Genomic DNA, 23,213 nt, shown 5'->3' on the forward strand with positions numbered 1-23,213 from the left:
GTTATCAGACAGGTGGTATTACTGCACAGTGACCTGTGAAGGTTGTTAATCCAAGATGGAAGATCCCAAGGAGAGCACAGGAGGAGATGCCTGTAGCAGGGCAGAGCCAGGTCACTCTGCAGCCAGCACCTGCTTTGGAGTGGTTCTTTTCCTCAGTTCCTTTTCTTCCCCACAGAAGACGGGGTGAAGCCATCTGCCAGGCTGTATGCAGCATCTCCCAGCAACGCAGCAGGGAGTCAAAGGACAAATTCCTCACTGGCAGAGAAAGGTTATTTGTGTGGGCACAGAGATTGGCAGCTCCTTGCTGATATCTTCCAGGTTACAGGAATAGCAGGACTAATAATGATACTATGAAACTGCACTTTTTTTTTTTTCTTTTTTTTCCTAGTGAAATCATTATTTGCAAAGAGATTTCACACTGCTGTATTTACATCTCAGCTTACCAAATAGCTCCTCTTTCCTTCTGTTTTGTATAGACCACGAACCTGTCAGAACAAAACCTCTTCCCAGCCCCCTCAACTGTATTCAGCACATTTAACTTGGAGGGCCCCTGATTCTGACAAAAAAAGTCCCTAGGCACCTCTGTAATTGAAGTAACTTCATTAAGCTACAGAAATTAAAAGGCAACAAAACAACTCCCATTCACGTTGCAGAGATTCAAACATGCTGACGACACAGATCAGAATGATCAAAGTGATAAAATCCCACTGGCTCAGTGATTGCCTCTTAGTTTGTATGGCATACGTTTTCAAAATGGCACATAGACAGATTTCATAGATTTCATGTTTAACAGGAAAAGCGTGGATAGCAAGCGCTGCATTAGTGCAGGGTTTATTTCAAGAGAGAGAGGAAGGGGAAACCCCATGACTCTGGCCAGAGATCCCCTAAGCTTAGGTGGCATTCAGGAATGCTTCACCCAAGGGATACCTCCACCGAGTACAACTGGCAGAGACTGAGCTCATTTTTACCTGCACTCTGAGACAACCTCAAGATCTGATGACTGCATTAACACAATATTGAACTTGAGTTAATCACTCCAGATGTAACTTTTGAAATACAGGTTCTGGCTGGCAATAGAGGAAACCTGCCTTCTGGGTCCCTAGCAGGCAAGTTAGTAGGAGCACAACCGCATGATGCAAAATACTGGAGTGCCCGCCCAAATTTCACAGAATCACAGAAACACCAATGTTGGAAAAGGCCTACAAGATCATCCAGTCCAACCATCCACCTATCACCAATGGTCCTCACTAAACCATATCCCTCAAAACAAAATCCAAACGTTCCTTGAACTAAATTTATATTGCTGAGAGATCTAGCAAGGTAAGGAGCACTGAATTGTCAGAGATGAACCATAGACTGAGGCTCGTAGCTGGCTAACAACAGCAATCTAAATCATTCAGTTTAGAGTACTGCATATTCACTTCAGTCCGAGATGGCTGCACAGACACTCCCCAAAGCAGCCAAGTGTCTGTCCTACTTGTCTTCGAAACTTTCCTGCCTTCTGGCAGGATAGCATAACTATTCTTAGAGAAGTTATTGGAAGCAAGAATAGAAGGCCACTTGTAGAAGAAAGGATTGCAAAACCTTGTATCCTATAGTGGATTAGTGCCTTTCTGAAAATCACGCTGGACTGAGCTTTCAGCCCCTTTCCTCATAAATATCTAGGGCAGTGTTGAAAAATGCATGTTCCACTATCACTGAGAAATGGGCAACTTCTTTCCATTCCTCTTCCATTTGCTGGGTAAACAGGCCAATCGCGGAGTCAGCAGCCATGGCAATTTCTGAATCAATATTTATCAAGCCTTTCTCCAACTGCTATTTCATGCCTCATTGGTCAGAGAGCATCCTCTCTGAGTGAGCCAGAAAATCCTGACCTTGCAAACAGCAGAGGAGCTGCCTGAGGATAGCAAAGCAGAGCAGAGCAGAGCAGCTCCTCCGGCTAAAACAAAAAATAAAAAATTTCACACGAGTGTCATCATGGCATCACACATCATTCTTCCATGCCTTTCCTTTATCCTATCCTTCTCTCAGTGTCAACCCTTGAAGCGAAATCTTCATTTAAGAGCACTAAACAAACAGCTTGTTCATTAGTGAAAATCAAGCTACATGAAAGGGACATTAAAGCCATGGATACCCGCAAGGGAGTGTTGTTAGTTTTCCCTCTGTGCTTTTAATGACATGGGAGATTGATTCCTTCCTACCCCTCCCCTACGTATAGTAAATGCATTCTCAATTATTCCATCAAAAACAAAAACAACTGCAACAAGTAGGGGGAACAAACTGACAGAAGGAAATGCGTCTGGAGGCACAAATATACTGAATTCTGGTACTAGATGACTACAGAGAGCAGAGACACCTGAGGGAGAATAAATTTTGTAAGATTGCCGGAAAACAGCAAAAAAAAAAATCAACTGGGGACTTTTTGCTTGGGGACATTTGACAGAGAGTAAAGTATAGCTCTTCAATCAGTTATCACCATATTTTTCTTATAAACATACAACACTATCTGCTATGTATACTATCTATCTTGCTTTATCTAAGCAAGAAGTAATAAAAACTTGTTATAAAAACAAATATTTATTTCTATCATTACTTGAAGAGATGAAGTAGTGTCACTCACACGTCCTTTGAAGTCTGTGAGGTGTCTCTAGATCCCATTCAGTTAATTTGATCAATTGTGTGAATTTAGTCCAGGAAAGATTCATAGTGCCACACAATCTAGTATTACAGCATGCACCTCTGCTGCAACCTCACACATCTGAAGTTTTCCAGAAAAACACATGTACCTGAGCACAGCATGTAGAAGGCTGAAGGTGAGGAATTGTTCCTGTCGGAAATGGACTGAGAACACAATCAAAGTGCAAATGTGAAAGATCAAACAGGGGTCATTGCTCTTTTCAGTCTTAAGAAGAAGAGGAGAATGCCTCCTATCATACAAGGAATTTGGGTCTACCCGTTTGGTCTGAGTCCCAAGCTGAGCAGAGAATTTGCTTGTATTTTGTTTTTTTATTACTGTAGCATAGATGCCTTCTGTTCTCTGCACGAGTCCATTATTAAAAACTAAAAATAATAGGCAAAATTTCTATGCACATTTTCTCCTGTTCTCTTTTGAGAACTATTTTTAGTTGATTGGTTGGTTCTTGTTTTCTTAAAGGATTTAGCAATACCTTACTCTGTTCTTCTCAACTTTCCTAAACAGGTCCTCCATGGCCTTTCTTTGGTGTCTGACTCTTTCCTGAGCTCCACTCAAAGACCATTTCACTACATTTGAAATATTACACTCCACTCCGCATTTGAAAACTGCTTTCTATTTCCTCAGAGGTGAGGGGAAGGGAGTTTTACCATGGGACATCAGATGTCAGATCCAAACTACTTGAAGTAACACATCTTGTCATCACCTTGTTCTCTGAGGAGAGGCTGCTGCCCATGCACACCTGACCCAAAGACTCCGCTTACCGCTGAGGAGCCTCAACTGACCTCTCAACCTCTGCCATACAAGTTTGCCTCCAGTTAACCTGTTTCATAAAGTTGCCTGTTTGAATTCTGACGTGCAGATTTCTAGGCTTTTAGTTGCTTTTGTATTTATCTAATGCTCACAGTGCTTTCCATATTAGCAGCATCAATGAACTAATGGGTTGTTTGTTATTTCTCAGATCACTAGTCAAGGCCTTGAACAAGCCCTCTGGCAATACCCATCCCTGCCCAGGACTCTGCTCCTCAGCATCACCCCTACCATTTCCTATTTTCCTACCTATACATCCTCCTGCTTACTCACAGACAATGTGATAGCAACTCCATGCATACCATTGTAAACGTATTTGTCATCAGTTTTTCTGTGTAATAAGTGCTTTAGCAAAATGTGTGTGACATTTTCTGCATTTCTTTCAGACAATTATCACCATATTTTCCTTATCATACATAACACAGATAAAGTTGTCACAGCAATTGATAAAGTTTATCAAATTTATATAAGCAGTGAAATGAGGGAAACTCAGACTGTCTCCTGCCACACTCACCCGCAGCTCCTGAAGGTGACTTTGTGTTCTCAGGCTCATTCCACACCTCTCCTTGTTTCACGTAGCAGCACACCAGGAAGGCAGAATGCACCATGGACCCACAGAGCTACTGTCTGGCCAGCTAGAATGCCTGTGCTAAGCAGCCAGCTGCTTCCTACCAAACAAGAATGGAAATAGCCTTGCTCTTCTCACAGCAGAGGCACCAATGGATGCCTACCGCTCTCATGAAACTCACAGAGACTTGATAGTTTTGCTCCCTATTTTGTTTCACTGGTATAAATTGATCTATGGGTTCTAAAGTTATTAGAAGGGTGTATCTAATGGATAACACAATTCCCCAAACCACATTCGTGAAGAAACTAAGCTAAAAACATATTTTTGCTGGATATGTGTGTACGCTTACAGCAATAGACTTTTGGGACTCAGGCAGGCTGGCAGATGCACCTGCTCACATCCAAAAGGCTCAGCAGTCCCTGCAGTCAAGCTCTGCACATAGTCAGGGTTAAGATTTGAAGTAAGGCTGAACGCTTTCCACTCTACTGCACTGGATGAGAGATAAATTTTAAAAGGTAAGTATGTTTGAATGAGTTTGGATGACACCAGGTGTTTGGGTGAGAGTACCAAAATATCTAGGGTGGGCTTCCCAGCCTAACATTCACTAGCAAACCCAAAAAGCCACAAGCTGAGCCTCCACAACAGCAGTGAGATGGACCTTGGTTACGATAACCAGAGGAACAAAGAAGGAAAGACACGAGGCTGACTTTTCTCCACCACGTGTTTTCGGTGAGGCCTTGGGCAGGTGCCTTAGCCCACATACTCTACGCTACAACTTTCCCATCTGTCAAACAGGAGAAACAGTCCGCTTCAAGAAGGAATCAGGTTGCTCAAATGCATTAGTGCTTATAGACTACTTTGAGAAATTCTATTTATTTATTTTGTAAGATGATATTTTGAGCCATCAGCTTTCAACAGCACAGTGCACAGACAATAGAGGCATGAAGTGAGCTTTTCAAGTTTGCTGTGGCAGCTCAGAGCTTTAGGACAAGATGCTTCCTCTGGACAAATAGGTCTCGCTGACTTGCCTTCCCCAGATGATTCAGAAGCTCTGACTGCTGCACAATACCAGTGTTATTTTTCTGCAGTTGGATTCCTCCTCCACCCATGCCTACAGAAAGGACTGATTTATTCCTACACATGGTTACTAGCTCAGTGCCCCTGCCGATTCACAGGCCCCAGATGAGGCCCTTGTGTTTGACCTTCACAGCCATGAGTCAAACAGCGCAGTGTGACCAGCCTGCAGCACGTTGTTCATGAGCACAGCAGTGATGAGGTTACCCAGACCACCAGCCAGCCATATGACTGCAGCATCCTAAAGAGCTTCCAAATTGAATCAAGGGGTAATAATATTTTGGTGACTCAAGAGAGAAAAACCTTTCGTCTCAGAACAAATTTCCTTTCCTGCGAAATTAAGACCTTCTGATTTCAATTTCACCTCTTCTACTGCTGCTGAAATGAAGCTGCTAAAAGCACAGATGACGTGCAGTGATGCCTTCTTTGGGGTAGACAAAACTTCTGAATCAACAGATAGAGGGAGATGGCACAGCTCATTCTCTGAACACCCTGAAATAGCAGAGTATTTTCCTTTGTTCATTTTCTCTTACCTCAAATAATATCTGTATTGATCAGAGAGATCTTACTGCAGAGATGCATTTCCTTGCTGTGGGCCAAACAGACCCTTCACAGGGACCACGTGACTGTATGTTTTTGTGCTGTTATTATTCATGGGTGTTTATGGGTAGCAAGTAAATCATGTGGCCATATATGAATGCATTGAGAGAATAGAAATCTGATGCCCACACCTTAAAAACAGTGAAGTTGTGAACTGGGTCCATACTCCATACCTATGCAATACACTAAGAATAGTTGGGAGGAGCAGCTCCTCTAATTTCCTGGCATACCTCATCAGAGAAGAGCTAGGCTACCAAAAAGAACTTGCTTTCAAGTTTCCTAGAATGTTTCGTACGGGCACATGCATGCACACATGAAACAGTTATTTCTGAAACACCTGAAAGCAGTGTGGTGTGTTGCACACAGCTGCCGCTTTCTTCAGTTTGCTATGGACACAGTTTTACTGTAAGAAGCAAACAGAGGCTTTTGTGAGAGGTGGGCACATAGGCAGAGATGAGCCACCTCAGAAAAAGCCCTGGGAAGCAGACACCCTCCTGAACAGCCCAGGAATCAGTCATTTTCAGGCTTGGCTCAGTAAGCAGTCCTCTGTGTAGCAGTAAATGACAGAGGTACAGACTGGAAAGTATTCTTTGCAGTCTCACTTTGGCCTGCCATGAAAAGGGAAAAACAAATCAAAAATACATCAGAAAAAAAAACCTGTTTGAAACTTCCTCAGGCAAGGAACATGGCAGGACTAAAAGCTTTGATGGCATTTAGGCTTCCAGCAACACAAATCTTGTCTAAAATAAAGTAGTCTCTAGACTAGATAGTCAGATAAGACAGTGATAGATCAGCAGTTATAAGTTCATGATCTTTCAGATGAGACATAAAACGGGGGTCTTGACCCTGTGTGATCATTAAAGATCTCATAACACTTTTTGCAAAAAGAGGGCTGTTAATCCCACTGGTCTGGAAACAAACCAATTTAGATAACTACCTCAATCAATCTTACAGATTCATCTAAATACAGTACCCTGCTCTCCAGGCTAAAATACCACATAGCGTTTCTGTGTGCTGTAATACATGACTGAGTCCTCCCTACCTCAGCATTAGGTGAAGCAATCCATGTGTGCACACTGCCTGCTGCCCCTACAACAAGGTTATGAACACTAATGTTTCTAAGGAACATGGAAGCACACAGTGCAACAGGTAAGAGATTCATTATGGACTTCAGCATGGTTCCATTTTCATTAAATCCATGTACCTCAAAGTGGTCAGAAAATAAAGATTCCCAAACACTAGGTGCCAACAGATACATTATAAATGAAGTAGAGTAAAACACTTACACCTTTGCTATTGAATAAATGCATACAACAACGTCCAGGGAGATGGGGACAAGTTCAGGATAGCTCGAGATAACAAAGCCAAACAGATGGTCAGCAGGTGGTCTTGGCAAGTAAATTTTCAATCATCAGAGAACGATTTTTTGATAGAAATTAAGGGAAACACACAGGTTCATCCCAGGCACACCAGCTAACACCTCAGAAGCATACATTAATTCCAAAACTTCTTTACAAATAGCATTACTGAGGGCCTCAAAACTCCCTGGAGTTCATAAAATATGGAGATCCACAGGAGTGGATGGGAGAGCAGAAAAAGCAAATAACGGAAGCTTCAACTGGGCCATGTAGTGAATGCTTAGTTTCCCAGTGCAGTGGACAGATCATCCCTTAGAAGAATATAGCAGCAATAAAATCCTGAAGGCACACACAGCTTGATCTGCAGAAGACATGGAATACAGATGTAGCAAAATGGCAAGGGATCTTTACTTTCATAAAAGTGTAAGAGGACAATCACATCTGTCACAAGAAGAATTAAGCTTTGAAACAGTCAAAGTCTTAACAGAAGCATGCCTGCACACACAAAAAGGAATGCCTGGGCTAGAGTGTGCCTCTGGGTATTAACAGCAAAGGCTGCCTTTGAGTTGAGCTCTCCATCCAGAACTGTCTGCCAAGAGAAGTATGCTATCATTTTGCAGTTAGAGGAAGAGGAAAGCTTGTTATCAAAGAAGTGTTCAATTACGGTTACTTAGAGCACTTACCTCCCACAATCCCTTGGCATTACCAGGCTGAAGCAGTTTCTCATTGTGAAGTTTGTGCCATTGCTGAACAGAGGATAAAAGCACATGACTTCCTTCTTTATGCATGCAATTTTCCAGTGAGTCTTTCCCCTCTGCAGCCAGATTACACCCCCATCCCCAAACAGGACTCCCTCACACTCACTCATTCTTGCTCCTCTCACACAGGTGGCAAAGCCGATGAGTCAGAAAGGCACCAGCAATGTTTAGCTTGCAGTATGCAGTAAGGAGAATGGGAATATTTTCCAGTTACTGATTTCGTACAATTTGATGCAGTAATACGTGGCTACCTAAATTACAAAGATTGAGCTAAACCAATAACTACATTTATCATACTCTAAGAACCTTGATCCTATGCTAATTCATTCTTCATAAACATTTGGTAAGGATGAACCGTTAAGTAAGAATTTGATTTTAGGTACAATGTGACACATCAAAGTTCAGTGTAGCATGAGAACAAAGTGGAAACACCAGCAAACTGGGAAAACGTTCTGCATCAGAGCAACTGTCAGCCCAGTAGTTGGGGGTGCTCTCACAGGGCTCTCCTACACCACGTGAGATTACCCTAACCTTAGTCTACTGTTTTTTCAAGAGCGCATCATATTTTCTCTCTAATTTGGACCAGAAACCGCATGTTCCTGGCAAGGGTTTAAAATGGCTATAAAATTGCTTTTTCTGTTTAAACAGAGGCCAAGAACTCCATGCTAGCTACAGGCTTTCTTGTTTCTTCCATCTGTGGTGAACTATAAGAAGGACCAAAATAAATATTTACAGAAACCAGTAAGCAAAGACCGCCCATTCAAAAGTTACAATATTAAGAGTTGTTTCTTAACCTCTAGAGTTACTTGGTAGCAGAAAGAACTGGTGGGCAGGCAATCAGTTTGTTGCCCCCACGAGAATACTGACAATTACACACTAGCTCTAGAGCAGTTCTGCAGAACACACATGGGTGCACCCACTACTTTTTCCAACAGTACAATGCTGGGTTGTTATGACACCAGTGTACACTGACAGCAAAACCACTTGATTGGTGAAGAGCTGGAGTAGCTGTCTACAAGTGCTGCTGAATAGATATCCAGGTGCTGAATCCCACTTTTAGCTTGCAAATTGTCCTTTAACAAAAATAAGTAATAATCCACCACTGAAATCTGAGCTTCAGAGATGACTATAAAAAGTAAAACTTGCTGATGAGAGCTCATGGTAAAAAAGAATGGTCAGCAAACCCACACTTTCCTCCAGAAATAACATGTAACAGTACCAAAAAAGAAAAAAAGGCAGAATCACACTAGAAAGTTCACTTAACATTCCCATGCTCCTCCCACTTCTTTTATCAGTGGACAGACAGTGGGAAAGCAGTGGCAGCTTCTGCCCAAATATATTTCATCCAAACTTGATCAATCTTAGAGGAGACAGAACCAAGAGGAACAAAAATGAGCTGCCATCTGTGGTGTGCAGTAAGATTTTGTGAGTGAGCTGACATGCATGTCAGACAAGAGATGCATGATACTTTAACAGAGAAACTTTTGTATCGCTCTATATTTAATTTTTATAATCTATACGAAAGAAATATTGATGCCAGGAGCAGCAAGCTGATTTCCTGTGAAGAATGCTAACAAATATCTTGACAGTTGCTGCACAGCACATTAGCATGGCTGTCATAGTATCTTCACAGTGTGACACAGATCAACCCTGCCTGAAACTACAATTCACTACCAGCAACACACACCTGGAGGTAATTGAGAGCTCCTCACATGCCTGTTCATTGCAGAGGAGTTTGGACAAAATGACCTCTGAAGGTCCCTTCCAACTCTAAGAATCCTACGGCTGTATGCCCTGGTACTCCAAAGAGATCAGAAACCATGCTGAATGCACACAGTGAGGGAAGCTGCTAGCAAAAGCCCATCTGCACTAAAAGAAGTCTAAACCATTGTTTTCGGAGATATGCTCATTGATTTTGTGCAGTGAAAGTTGACTGTGGAAGCAAAAATAGAAAAGTCACTTAATTCACAAGCTTCAGTTTTCCCTTTAACAGACAAACATAACAGATTAATTACTGAAGTGTCATCACATCTCTGACAGAACAGACCCAAATGGTGCAGTGCCTACACCACTTATGCAGTAGTCAATCTAAACCTTAAAGTTATAACTCTTTTTCTCCTAACACTTCCATGCAGGCACATCACAAGCATTTATTGGTATCTGCCAAGATCTTCAGACAAGAAACCATTGAGCTACCACCTGGAACTCAGTAGCAGCACCTTTGTGCTCCAGTTAAACTGTTGTGCTACTGAGTGCTTCTGCACACAGCCACGGGAGCAAGAAAAGATGAGAGCAGGTACAAGCTGCAGTAAGAATGAGGGCAATTAAAAACAGAAAGATGAAGACCATAAGGGAAAGAAATCCTGATAAAAGACAGCTAGGAAGCTCAAGAGAGGAGTACAGAAAGAGAGGGATGTAGGAGAGAGGAAAGAACCACCTCAGCTCTGCAAGAAGCCCAGGGAGAACACAACCAAAAACTGAGCCACCATCTATGTTCCCCTGCCTTGCTGGGTCCTCTGGCTGCTAGGACCAGGCTGTTCCTAGCAGAGGGCCCCCAGGCCTGCTAGAACCCCTCTGCGCATCCAGAGCCCTGCAAACCACCCCAAAACAGGGCCTCGCTGACATGAGGGCAAGCACCGTGTTGGGGAACTTATGTAACTCTCTTCATTCTATGGGGTAAGCATAAGGTGACATCCAGCACAGCCCAGAAACACAACCATCACTGCAGCAGCACAAAATCCTCCACAACCCCAAAGAGAAGGCACAGGTGCCCTCCTCCTTGCCTGCCAGGCACACAGCAGCCCAGAGCCCACCACACAAAGCACGTAGTTCACTACTAACCTAGCTCACAGCGTCCACAGTTCCACCAGCTACTCCACACACCAAGAAGTAGAAAAAAAATGAAAGAAGCGCAGCGCTTTCCTCCTGCTTCTGCTGCCGATCCCTCCACAGCTCAGTGAGCACTCAGGTGCCCCTACCTCCCTGCCCCGCCGCAGCTGCCTCCCCTTTGTGTGGGGGCCGCCCTGGGGGCAGCTGGCACCACTCAGGGCGTTCTGGAAAGTTCCACTCAGCCCCCTCAGCTCTGCACTGGCTGTTCCACCGGGACCTGCACGTGGGTGTGGGGGGGGTCAGCAGGGCTCACAGGTGGTCTCCAGTATCTGCTGACTGTGCCTCGACAAAAAATTAACTTGATCCAAAGGCAGAGCAGGTGTTCCTTGGTTTAAAATAACCTTCGTTGATTAGCAGCCTGTGCACCACAGAGACCACTCAGAGGCAGGGAGCACAGAGGGGATGTCTCTACAGGGGGTCCTCTGGTCAAAGTTTCTGAAAACTAGGGCAAAGGCCAGTAAATTACCCCTAAGTTATTTATACAAGGAATATCAGAGGGCCTCCTCTGTAAATGGAGGGAATGGATGAACTTTCAAAAACGAGAAGAAAACATATTTTGCCCCAAATTCAGTTGAGCTGGAGGCACAAGCCTGTCGCAGAGATCTTTAAGAGAACACCACAGAACTGCAAAAGAGCAAAAGCTGTGTTTCTGCTGTCTGACCCAGTAAGAGATGTATGTGTGACCTGCAGTGTATTTGTACACCCAAAACTTACAGCTGGCTCCGTATCTCCACAGCTTCAAGAGCAAAAGATTTTCAGAATTTGCCTAATAGTAGGTAGCCAGGCAGAAAATGGATTGCATTATAAATAAATGGATTATTACATTCAACAGCCAAAAGGAAGTGGTCAATAAATACAGTAGAATGCAACTACAATGCAACATACAATGCTTCATGATTACGTTACTGTCTTAAATATCCCAAACACTGCTTCTTACTCTGGGGTTTTGATTTCTTGCCCAGCTCTCTCCTGCACGGCTCAGCCCTTCCCACCCGTGGAGCACTGCTGCTGAGCTGCCTGTTTCTCTGGGAGCTGCTCAGCAGAAGCAGGCCATGCCATCAAAGCCAGACCCCAGTCCAGGGAATTCAAACCACTTGCACTGAGGGTCACGCAAATCAACTGTTTCTTCCAGAGGGAATTCTTAGCAATACCTCACGTGAAAGTTCACTGAATTCTCCACATTTTCTCCCACAGTGTACTCAAAAATGCAGGAAGTTCAAACTAAGTTTCAGGGTTTTTTGTTTTAGTACCAATTTTGCTGCCTGTGTGAAAGTCTGTATTTAAACTAGAGAAAGCAATGCCCTCTAGCGTTCTGCAGAGAAATCTGAAAGAGGGCTCCCAAAAGCCTTACAAATTTCAAGCTTAGAGCTGCTGTACTGTCTCAGTCATTGCCAAAGTTTTGAAGTCTTATGGCTAACGCGCGACATGCTTAAAATGTTCTGCAAATAAGCGTGACAACAGAACTGTTTGGGATCTCTTCCTTATATTTCTGATGCCTGCTACAGAATCCTGTCAGAAGATGGAAGTATTTTGTGGGCACACACTGATGGCTTGAGGAGCATTTGGGAACAAGAGGACTTTTCAAAAACTGATCCCTTCCTCCTCAGAGTTCACAGAATAGATTTATTACACCTCTTCCCTTTATCTCCAAATATTATCTGTGAACAATTTTTTTTTTTTTTTTTACTGCTTTCCCACTGAGACACAAGTTTTTTTTTTTACTGCTTTCCCTTGCACCATGTACACACATTTGGCAGTTAGTGACTCACCCCACCTCACAGCATGTGGCACTCTGAATGTATTGATGAACTGCAGACAGAGCTATGAAACTAAAGAGGTTTAAATAAAGAGTAGAGCATTCTCACTGTTACACAAAAACTACAGAACTATCAAAATGTTCATTTACATTCATACAGATTTCAAAACTCAACTTCACATCACACAACGGACTGGAAGAGGTTTTTAAAAACTGGACTTCAGAATTTCAGAAGATGAATTCCTTGCTGATGGCAGTTCTTAAGTGGGCATCTAGAAGTCCTTAAATTTCACTGTGCAATTACTCTCCAAAGACAGCTGCTTGGACTTAAACCATCTAAAATGAAAACTTGCATGCCTTCAATTGAACTTTTAATCACATAAAATATTTTTTGAACAATTTAACAATAAAAGTCACAGTTGACTACTTGGTGCTTTATTACATTACGTGCTATTAACCTCAGCAGACCAAAAATTGCAATAGGAAAAACAGCAATAATATAAAAAAAAAATTAAAATCACACATCAGTTACACCCATGTTCTATCTGAAATAAGGGGACAAAAAAGGTGAAGGAAAAAAGGTTATCTTCTAACCTAAGGGGTACTGGTAGAATTAGAAAATTGTCTGATAAGTCTGAGAGAATCTGAAGTCTTCAGGATAGGCATCACTATGCACCTCCCAGAGGATTTTATTCATAATAACAATAGAAAAGAAATAACAAGCTTTGTTCATAGAAGTTCTCCAAACAAAAGCCTGCCAGACTGACTGTAGTTCTACAAGAACGACTGGATGCAAGTGAAACATCTACCTCACTGAGATTACACTTAAAGAGTAAATTCTGGTCTTGACCTGGCACATGTGATTAGTCTTGTAGGGCACTACATTTGTAGTCCTCGTGTTTGAGGCTGCAGTACTGAGTTTGCATGTAAAATTGGGATCAAATAAGCTTTTTTTAAGAAAGAAAAAAAAAAAGATGTAAACTTAGGATCTCTGCTTCAGAATTTAAATTACATTCCCCTTTCCTCAGAAGGGAAACAATGAACCTTTTAGTTAAACAATCAGATTGTTTTTCCTCTAATGGGGAGTGATTAATATTCTGCCTACAACAAAATTATTTCAGATCTTGTTATATGTGTAACTAAATAAGGGAGAAAAGAAAGCAATTTAGAGGCTATCCAAAAGACAACCAAGGTAGAATGACCAGTGTTTACACCACTGCATCAGGATCTGTTGTTTGTTAAAGGTATGACACAATAAAATCTGACTGATAATGTGCACAGAATACAATCCTCAAGAAATATCTTGGAGAATCAAAATTATAAAAAACAAACAAACAAACAAAAAAAGCCCTCACAGAAATCAGTTTTTTCCTCCCGTGTTGTCACTCTATTTGCTGGGAGCTGCGGGGGAAAGGAACCACTCAAAATCCAAGACAGAAAAAAGCAAGAGGAAGACAGACATCATCATAAGAATTCACAATCCCCTGTCGGAATTAATGAAACGTTGTTTGTTTTTCCAGTTCTTTTTGTTTATTCATCAGTCCAGTGTCTCTCAGACACATTTTCACCTCCTCCAGAATGAAGCAGAACAATCTGAAAGAGTATTCTGGAAAATGCTCTAGCATTCATAAAAAAGAGACCACAGACACATATTGCCATATCTTGAGAAGATCTGTGCTGTGCAGTAGGGCTGGGAGCACTCTATCAGTGTTTCACTTTGCAGAGATTCCACGAGTGTCAAAGAAAGACACTTTAACAATCTGAAATGTGCATATTCTCATCAGTGAAGCATAATTTTCTTCTGCTCTTCCCCCTAGCTGTCCTCTTCTATAGGTGTTTAGCTATGAGACAAGCACTGGTGCATTCTCCTTATTGTCTTTTTGCATCACCATCTGCAGGTACTTCAGCCGTATAGGAGGGAGTTGCTCATAAAGGTCAAAGCCCAAAGGGCTCTCTGCATTCAGCAGTCTGTAGTAGAGAAGGTGCTTTTTCAAGGTCTGAGGAGAGAAACAGCAGCCATTAGACGTGTCTTAAAAGTACAAATCTAATCTTTTCTCCTACTTCTGACACAACAAAGTAAACATGACAGACAATACAACTACCACATCCAACGTATTTAATTGCAATGCTTTCAACAGAAGAGCGGTAAAAAAAAAAAAATCAGTTTCTTCCAAGAAAGTCTTTTGATTTGCATGAGTTTTCCTCTTCTGAACTCTTTCCTCAACAATCTCTCTCAACAGTCCCTTGCAAGAAGCCCAAATGGGGTTTTGAGTGGGAACTTGTAACAATGGACTGAAATACTAAACAAAACTACATAGCTCTGTTACACAAATGATAAACTTCAGCAAGATCTGGTATGGTAAGGCAGGATGGAAAGGTGAAAAGTAGAAACTTAATATCTGTTTTGTTCTTCTGTGGGGAAAGAATCCAACTAAATGTTAAGGGAGGTCTGTGCTGGCTGCCTGTTCATAGCTGTGCTAGAACCAGCCCTGTAGGATCTAACACTACGCAGAAAAAACACTGCTCAGGCAAGAAGCATGGAAATAGAGTAGAAGAAATTCATAGAATCACAGAATCATTAATCTGTGTTCCAGAGGGCTCATTGTGTTGAGTTTAATTGTAACAAGAACTAGATAACACTACTGGTAGATAATGTATGTTGAAATCCCGCTGCCAATCTCTTCATTCTCAAGTTAGCAATGTAGATTAACAACAATTTCAAAAGCCAAAATGCAGATCTGTGAAGTACCATGCCTGAAAAACCTCAATGGTACACACTGATCCTTACAGATCTTACCTCATCCACCAAGAGCCAAGTCTTTCGCAGCATGCTTTTCCGAGCAGCATCAGCCTCCTAAGAACAAAGCATAAACTTCAATTAATATAGCACAATGCCATCTCTGCCCACAGGCCTTGCGGCACTCAATGCTATACTTATGCTATAACAATACATAACAATGCTATACTTATTAAGACGATGGTCCAAAGAGCAGCATGTTCTATCAAAAAAGCTTTAAGGTGGCAAACTCTTGGGTCCTTCCCACTCCTTCTTTCCGTGTTGACATCTCAACAATCAAGTAGAATTGTAGATCAGGGGAGAAAAGAGTTAGCAGGAGGAACCAGTGCTGGAGATCTGAGACCACAGTAGGGCTCCTGCTTGGTTAACTCAGGCAGTGAGTTATTCAAAGAAGGTAAAAGGAAAAAACGCTCCGTACCTTTAGACTGTCCCTGGCAGAGGCTAAGACTATTACAAGCCCTCTCTGCGTGGTCAGCAATTTCATTACACGTGCTTCATTCTTTCCTTTTGTACATTCACCCATAGATGCTTAGATTCTGTTTCTGTAGGATTGGCTATGATTAGTGCAAGCTTCTCAGGATATTACAAACAACAGCGGCTGCCTACTGTCTCCTGTGTGGATTCCAAATTTCAGATCTCAGACAACTGCACAGTCCTCTACCCATACTTATAATCCTTGTTTTCAAGTCCAAGGCGGGTGATCCATCAACAAACCACAATGGATACTGGGGAATACCAGGTGCAAAATCCAAAGCTCCCAGCCCTGAGGCACTGATATTCCTTACCTACCTGAGTTGTGCTGTCTTGGGAGAAAATAAAGCTGTTCACATGAGCCACGGCCACCACATAAAGAACAGGGCACCAGGTGTTGCGCAGTGCACCTGTGACCAGTGTTCGGAAGTAATGTCGCAGGAGGTTCAAGTTATCCTCAGGAGGGGAAGTGTATCGCTCGAGAGGCACAGGAAACTGCAAGAAACCCACCCAAAAGGCAACATTACCTTCTGTGGCAGAATCTAAGCAGTGAGGAATTCCCCAGCTGTTAAGGCACATGCTGCCATGTAACACAATACATTTCATTGGCACAATTCCCATTTGGAGCAGGACCATTACTGCCCAGGCTGACTGATGTGACATGCCTTTGACAAAGCGTCCTCGAGATCTCTTCAGCCTTACAGATAAGTGTTTTAGCAGACAAGTGATGGTACTTGCTTTTTGGCACAGGTAGGAAAAGGTGTTTCAAAGTGAAAAGACAAAGTGCTTTCAGCAGCACTATATCTTCTGCTAATGTATCAGAGAGACTTACAACAGCCTATGCATTTAGCAAGAATAGGAAAGCAGATATATATGCCAGAGTTAATGCTGCTGTTAAATTAAACTTCCAACGTTTTCTGACTTCACTTGTCTGACTTGGAAAAATAGGTTAGAATCACTTTTAATAACAACTTAGTTTTGTTCACTTCTCCATTCTCCCAAAATCCAAACTGCCACCTTCTCTGTTTTCACAAGTTCTGTAGGTCTAATGTTACGTATTTCACTTTGAAGTATTTTCTTTGCAAGACTAAACAAAATCATTGATTCTACACATTTCAGCAACAGTCTTCAGTGCAAACACAGCATCTATGCTGAACTTTTAGTGTTTGGCTACAAAGGCAATATTACTAAAAATTTTTACTGCTCACTAAGGTAAGTTAAACATATCTTAAGACAAAACAAAAGAAAAAAAACCATCTCCCTCTACATTGATTTTGCTCCTATGAAACTAGAACATACATAGGGAAGGGCTACTGGAAGCACCGTGAGTACAGAGAGCTTATCACAAAAATAGGCCAGAGAATCCTGGCTTACTTGGCTTAAGAAACAAAGACTCATCTGGCCATAACAATATAGAAAAACTGGTTGCTGGGCCACTACAACCAGGACAAAAGCACTGCAATCACATGAGGCAAAAAACTGCTAATTCACAATTTATTTATTTTTTTTCAAAAGTTGTCTTTGTATTAGCAAACTTTAGGTTAAATCAGGCATCATCTGCTATTTGGCAAGTGACAAAGAACATAAAGCCAGATTAATTCAATCTTTTTTGCTCTGCTCATTCAAAAGAAATGCACTCCTGCATTTCACAGATAAAACTTTCTCACCTAGTGACCCAGTCAAGCACAACTCCAGTATAGCCAACTGTAAACACAGTCTGAGAAGAAAAATGTTGTTTGCCCATGCACTGCATAGGAAGATTCTCACCAGGCTGAGAGAAAAGTTAAGGGAAAGGTAACTCATGCAAGAAAAGCATGGGGTGCCGACTAGCCCTTCATACATAGCAGTCATAAATTAGGAGCTTCTCAGCCACTCGACCAAGCAGGACATGGGACAGCGTCCACTGAAGACTGAACAATCTCATAGGTCCCACCTTTCACATTATATGTATTATCAGCTCCCAAAACTAAGTTCAAAATCTTTCTTGAAAGGATTCTTTAACAAGGGCAATCTACAGGAACTGGACACTATTCTCCAGACTTACAATCAATAACATTGTTTCCCTCTCCAAGTCCCTCCTTCCATTAAAAAAAAAAAAAAAAAAAAAGCCAACAGGATACACTGCTGTAATGTATCTCAATAAAAAAAACCAAAAAACTCACTGCTCTCCATTCCTACTTCATTTTACATTCTATGCACTGGACTTTCTTCAAGGAGAACTTGTAAGTGAAGAAAATGAAGGAAGAATGAGTATTCTACTGAACACTGAGTAGTGCTGGAAGAATGACCAAAACAGGGCTGGAGAAACACAGGCAAGAGCCCAGTATCTCAGAAGAGTGCAGGCAACAACCATAAAGCGTGATTACCTGCTGGAGGGGCACTCCCAGTGCCCGCAGGATACTTGTGTGCTCCCCAAAAACAGAGAGACGCAGATGAACACTGAAACGCTTCTGCAGAGGTAGAAGAACAAAGACTCCAAAGAGTGGATCTCCAAAGGAGACACCTTCAAACTGCTCCAGCAGACTTATATAGAGATCATGGAAGGACGCCAAACCAGGGAGTGGAGCATCCAAGTTCAGAGAGTCCAGAGCCTTGGGCTGGCAGTACACAGAAAGAAGTGCAGCCGTGTAACAGTGGATTGGTGCTTCTAGAAAGAGGTCACCGCCTGTGAGGAAGATGCACATAAGTCGTGCAAGTTTGGCAGCAGTAGGGATGGTCTGAAGGGTTTTAGGACGCCAAGTTTCCAGCAACAAGACCCACTGAAGGTTCCAGGTCACAGTGTTGACTAGATCAATTGGGAGAGAGTTCAGCACAGCCCCACACGTCTCTGCATTCGTCACTTTGTTGTAGAGGCTGATAAGTGGAAAGAATGGCCAGTCTGAAGGCAGGATGGGCCCTCTGACTTCAGGAAGCAGCATTGATTGGATGAGGTAATTACGTCCTTGGTAGGATGCTTGGGAATGCACAAGGGCAGGCTGCAAGTGAACAAAATGAGAGAGGTAGCAGGAGCGGATGGCAGGCAGATTCTGGTATGATTCTCTCAGCAGGGCACCACGAGTAGGCTTTGAAGAAGATGCTGCTGCAGAGCCAGGCTGTGACAGTTTGGCGCTGGTACCCAGATGCAAAATATCAGAAAAGTCAGCTGCTTCTGGCCCTCCAGTTTTCCCTTCGCTGTAAAGTAAAAGCAAACATCAGTCAAGAAAATCCCAAACACATTAAGCATGGATTATCTTGATATCTACAGGAAATTCATAGAACTACACTTGGAATTACCAACATAAATGCAAAATAAAAATAAAACGAAAAACTTCCACACAAAGCCAGTGGTCTGGTGAGGAGGGTGCAATTCCATGCCTAGGGAGACAACTTACCTACCAGAACAGATGTCAGGGTGCTGAAGTGAAATACTGTATATCATGTAAGGACACCTTGAGTCAATAGGACAACTCCCATAGTGGTAGCTTTGCACAGTCAAAAGAACCACACAGACTGGCAAACAGAAATTAAGGCAGAGGAGCTGTCAAACTTGTGTGCCACAGTCTCAGACCACACACTTATCATGGTCTCAGATTACTTGCCAAACTTTTGCAAAATGGCATATAGCAAGTATCTGCAAGGAGGTGAGGGTGTGGGGAAGCTTTCCTTTCTAAAGGAAAGTTTGCTGGAGATGTATGGTATTTCTTTGCAGCTGACTGTGAGGAACAAAATAAACTGCTACCATCTTGGTCAGATGGAGGATGCGTCACATTTGAGGTGCTCCATATTACTTCTAATACAATGTGGAGAATACAACATAATCAAATAAGAAAAAAAAATGTGTAAGAACTTGCTAAGCCTTCCTTTTAACCCTTACTGTACAAGTTTTTCAGAATAGGTCAGGATCCCATGTGCTTCCTAGCCTCGCTACCATCAGTGCAGTAGATGCTGGACCTTAGTGAAAATGAGTTCTACCAGAAATCACTGGACTCTTGCCTCTGAGGGGATCAAAAGCAACTGGTCATATTTCTCAACATGGATACAACCAAGATAAATTTACAACCACATTGCTGGTCTGACTAGGAGGCTCCATGACTTAAGAATACGCCAGCAAACACCTGAAATTTGAATAAGGCCTACTGAAGGTCAAAAAACATGACCAAGTTCCATTGCCAACAACTGCTTTTTCATCATTTTCAAGTCTTTCCACGTATCAGACTAATGAAAACAAAAACAGAAAAAAAAAGCACAGCTTACAGAAGAAACTCTGGATTAAAAGCAAGATCCAGCAGGATCTCATAAGCCAGATGCTCGCTCCCCGGCAACAGACGGCTCAGCAATGCCATGGCAACACAGTGATAGAGCGAGGCATGACGGCTGTAATCCGGACAAGTGCCTGCCTGCACAGGAAAGAAACAGATAAAACCACTGTTTGTCAACAAGGCATCAGCAAGGACCGTGGCGGGGGAGGCAGCTGAGGGAGAGATCTCGCTGGAAAGTGAGAGGCTGAAAGAGGACCGCAAGAACAGCATTCTTGTTCGCCATTCACACAGACATCTTTCAGGAGTGTTGCTAGAAAAGTTGTTCTCACTCTAGCCCAAAGACAGGTAAAAATATAATTTTGCCATCTAAAGTATTTTGGATCTAAATCCCCACGTCAGTAACTATAAAGATATTACTTGCTCATGGGGCAGAACAGTCAAGACAGCAGAAGACCAAATCTAGATCAGCTATGTGGAAAGACCAGCTGCCAGAGTTAGAGAAACTAAAGTGAAGTCAACTCAAGGAGTGAAAGAAATGAAAGAGCCAGCAAGGATACCATTTTCCTAGCCAATACTAAAGCGAAGTACTGCAGATGATACTCATGGCGCAGCATCCATGCAGATGCGGGAGTTACTGAGGGGGGTGCAGTCTGCCAGCTTTGATGCAGATAATCCTTCAGGCCTTCAAAGCTCAGCACAGAGCTGTACTATAAAGGAAACAGAAATGGAGACAACTATTACTAATACAGTCTGCACTCAGAGGAAAGTAAAACAGTCCTCTCTGATGTCTATCATCTCCTGCTTTCCCCTTAAGAATTCCCGTTGGCTGCTATAAGATTTTCAGAAATGGCCTGAGAAATATCTGTACTTCTGCCACAGTGCTCACACCCGTGTTCAATATCAAAAGAAGGAAGAAATTTCCTCTTACGTTTAGTTGGATCTCATTTTTCTTTGTTATACATCCTTCAACCATCCCTCTTTCATTATCTGACACTTTAGTTCAGCCAAACAGTTGTTTAACTGTTCTCAATGTTCTTTATAACTCCATCCTTTAAGCTGCATCATCATTTGGCACCTGCTCTATAATCCCAGCTTCCCAGCATGAAGTGGATATGGCAATTCAAAGACTCGCCTGTTCTGAAAATGAAAGTATTTCTCTCGAAAGTACTTTGATATTTTTACATGAAAAACACACCAGTTCTATTTTAATAACGTGGGACGATACAAATACTGATCTCCTTCCAAAGCATGCTATCATTCACATAGAACTCATAGTGAAAAAGTATATTCTCACCTTGCTGATTAGTCCTTTGTGAATATGGGTGATGCTATTGATGAGAAATAGGAGGGCAGTGAGGAAAGGGAAAGGTGACTTGGAGCCAACTAGGCTCAGAGGAGGTTTGCCTCCAGTACAACTCAAAGATACAATGCTCAAGACAGATTCAGGTGCTGGGGAACAGGACAGAGGGTTGCACAGAGCAGAACATGGCCTGTGTGAACACAGAATGAAAGAGATTAGGTCAAAAGCACTCGTATTACTGAAAATTTATCCTGTAGGAATGTTACTATCCAAACCATGCCACACATTGCAGCAAAATGAAAGCCACAATGTCAGCAAAACAGAAAGGAGAAAAACCAAAGCAGTATCAACAGCTGATCAATTAAGGACTGTCACATAGAAACTAATGCCAGTGAGCTGTCACAGATTCTAGTCTTCAGCTATATTGTTCACAATGTGCAGAAATATTGATGCAATGATGCACCTCTGGTGTCAAACATTTGAAAGCTTTGGACCTTTATTAAAAAAACACACACTTCCCTACATGCATATGTAATCCAGGCTAATAAAGCTGCCCACATACTTTGGACATTTCAAAAATTATCAGACAGGCAAAGCCAAAAAGCCAGCTCTTATCCAAAACTGCCACTGCGAAAATGTTGCCTTGTGCATCAGAAATTTTGGTGCTAGATGCTTCAGAACTCAGCTCTCAGTCATGAAGGAACATGAGCCAGATTGGTGAGCATTCAAATACCATTTGAAATCAAAAATTTCCAGTGTCGCTTACGTAAAACTGAATGTTTCCCTCAATACAAGTCAAACTTCTCAGTTTACCTCTCTCCAGAGAACTGATTGTAGGGTGGTAGTGAGGCTCCCTCTACAGCAGAAAGAGGGAACATCCGCAGCACTGAACAGTGCCCAGAGACTGAGACCAAACTTATGTTATCCAAATGTCTGAAAGGACAATTTGGTATCCAGCCTTTCACTTTCTCTCCTGCAGGGCCTTTCAAGGAGCTCTGCAAGAACTTAAATTATTTTATAAAAGTAGTTCATACACAGCATTTGAATGGTGCATGTACTCCCACTGATAAGGACTCAAATTGACATTGCTTTGTTCTTGTTTTTAAATCAGGGAAACTAAAAAAAATAATCAAAGCCAAGAATGGATAAAATCTATTTGAAATTAAAATAAAACACAGCTACATGGAGGGGTAGAGAGGCAGGCACTGCAGCAGTATCAGTAGGCAAGGAGGAACTGGAGAACCTCTGCAGTAGATGCTTTGTGTTGCGAGGGGAGAAAGGACAAAGAAGGGGTGTAGACAGAGCCTTATTGCACTGTAATTCATCCAGCTTTCAGTATCACACATATGAGGTACATATGTTAAAAGCTAAATAAGTGGGAAGGGAGAAAATCATCTAAAACATAACTGTACTTTTTGATGTATTCTAGGCCAACATTAGAAAATTTCTCTGCTGTGAGTGGATTCCCAGCCCCTGGAACCACCGTGTTTCCTGCCCTCCTGACCGCGCAGTATAGAAATGAAGCAATGAAATAATTTCACCTGAGCAAATCCCACATGCTGTGCATGGCTGGCTGGCTGAGCAGGGGCTGCAGCACCTCAGATGTCAAACGTTCCAATTCCTCTAAGCAGTCAACTGGATTGACTGATGGCTGCATAAAACAAGAGGAAACAGAGGAATGCAAAAATACACTGATTTAGTTATGTTCTTATTTGATGTCGTTACGACACACCACATCATCTACATAACAGCGCTGCTATAGGTTAGAGCTAGCTTAACTGCTGAGAGCATGGAAGCTGAGAGCTGGCACCTCAAGGTGTCCTCATACTCAAGTATCAGAATGCATCAGAGAGAACTCTTATTTGGCTGGAAGTAAGGTATGGGATCTTTGGGAGAAAAGTC

The 23,213-nt window shown here is 42.3% G+C and overlaps 2 protein-coding genes across 2 annotated transcripts in view; both read right to left on the bottom strand.

The window, feature by feature from the left end:
- LTK (leukocyte receptor tyrosine kinase) overlaps positions 1 to 4,110 on the bottom strand; it is a gene marked incomplete at both ends in the record, with an annotated part of 127,531 nt that extends 123,421 nt beyond the window's left edge. The window contains one exon of the mRNA XM_079537441.1: positions 4,017 to 4,110. Coding sequence (XP_079393567.1) covers positions 4,017 to 4,110 — 94 coding nt within the window. The remainder of the gene's footprint in view (positions 1 to 4,016) is intronic.
- Positions 4,111 to 14,346: 10,236 nt separating this feature from the next.
- The window catches only part of RPAP1 (RNA polymerase II associated protein 1), a gene marked incomplete at both ends in the record, with an annotated part of 32,797 nt that continues 23,930 nt past the window's right edge, over positions 14,347 to 23,213 (bottom strand). The window contains 8 exons of the mRNA XM_079537284.1: positions 14,347 to 14,502; positions 15,303 to 15,359; positions 16,092 to 16,268; positions 18,140 to 18,944; positions 20,007 to 20,149; positions 20,569 to 20,718; positions 21,306 to 21,501; positions 22,853 to 22,962. Of these exons, the coding sequence (XP_079393410.1) occupies positions 14,347 to 14,502; positions 15,303 to 15,359; positions 16,092 to 16,268; positions 18,140 to 18,944; positions 20,007 to 20,149; positions 20,569 to 20,718; positions 21,306 to 21,501; positions 22,853 to 22,962 (1,794 nt within the window). The remainder of the gene's footprint in view (positions 14,503 to 15,302; positions 15,360 to 16,091; positions 16,269 to 18,139; positions 18,945 to 20,006; positions 20,150 to 20,568; positions 20,719 to 21,305; positions 21,502 to 22,852; positions 22,963 to 23,213) is intronic.

The sequence above is a fragment of the Tetrao urogallus genome (assembly GCF_951394365.1).
Source record: "Tetrao urogallus genome assembly, chromosome: 6".
Classification (NCBI taxonomy): domain Eukaryota; kingdom Metazoa; phylum Chordata; class Aves; order Galliformes; family Phasianidae; genus Tetrao; species Tetrao urogallus.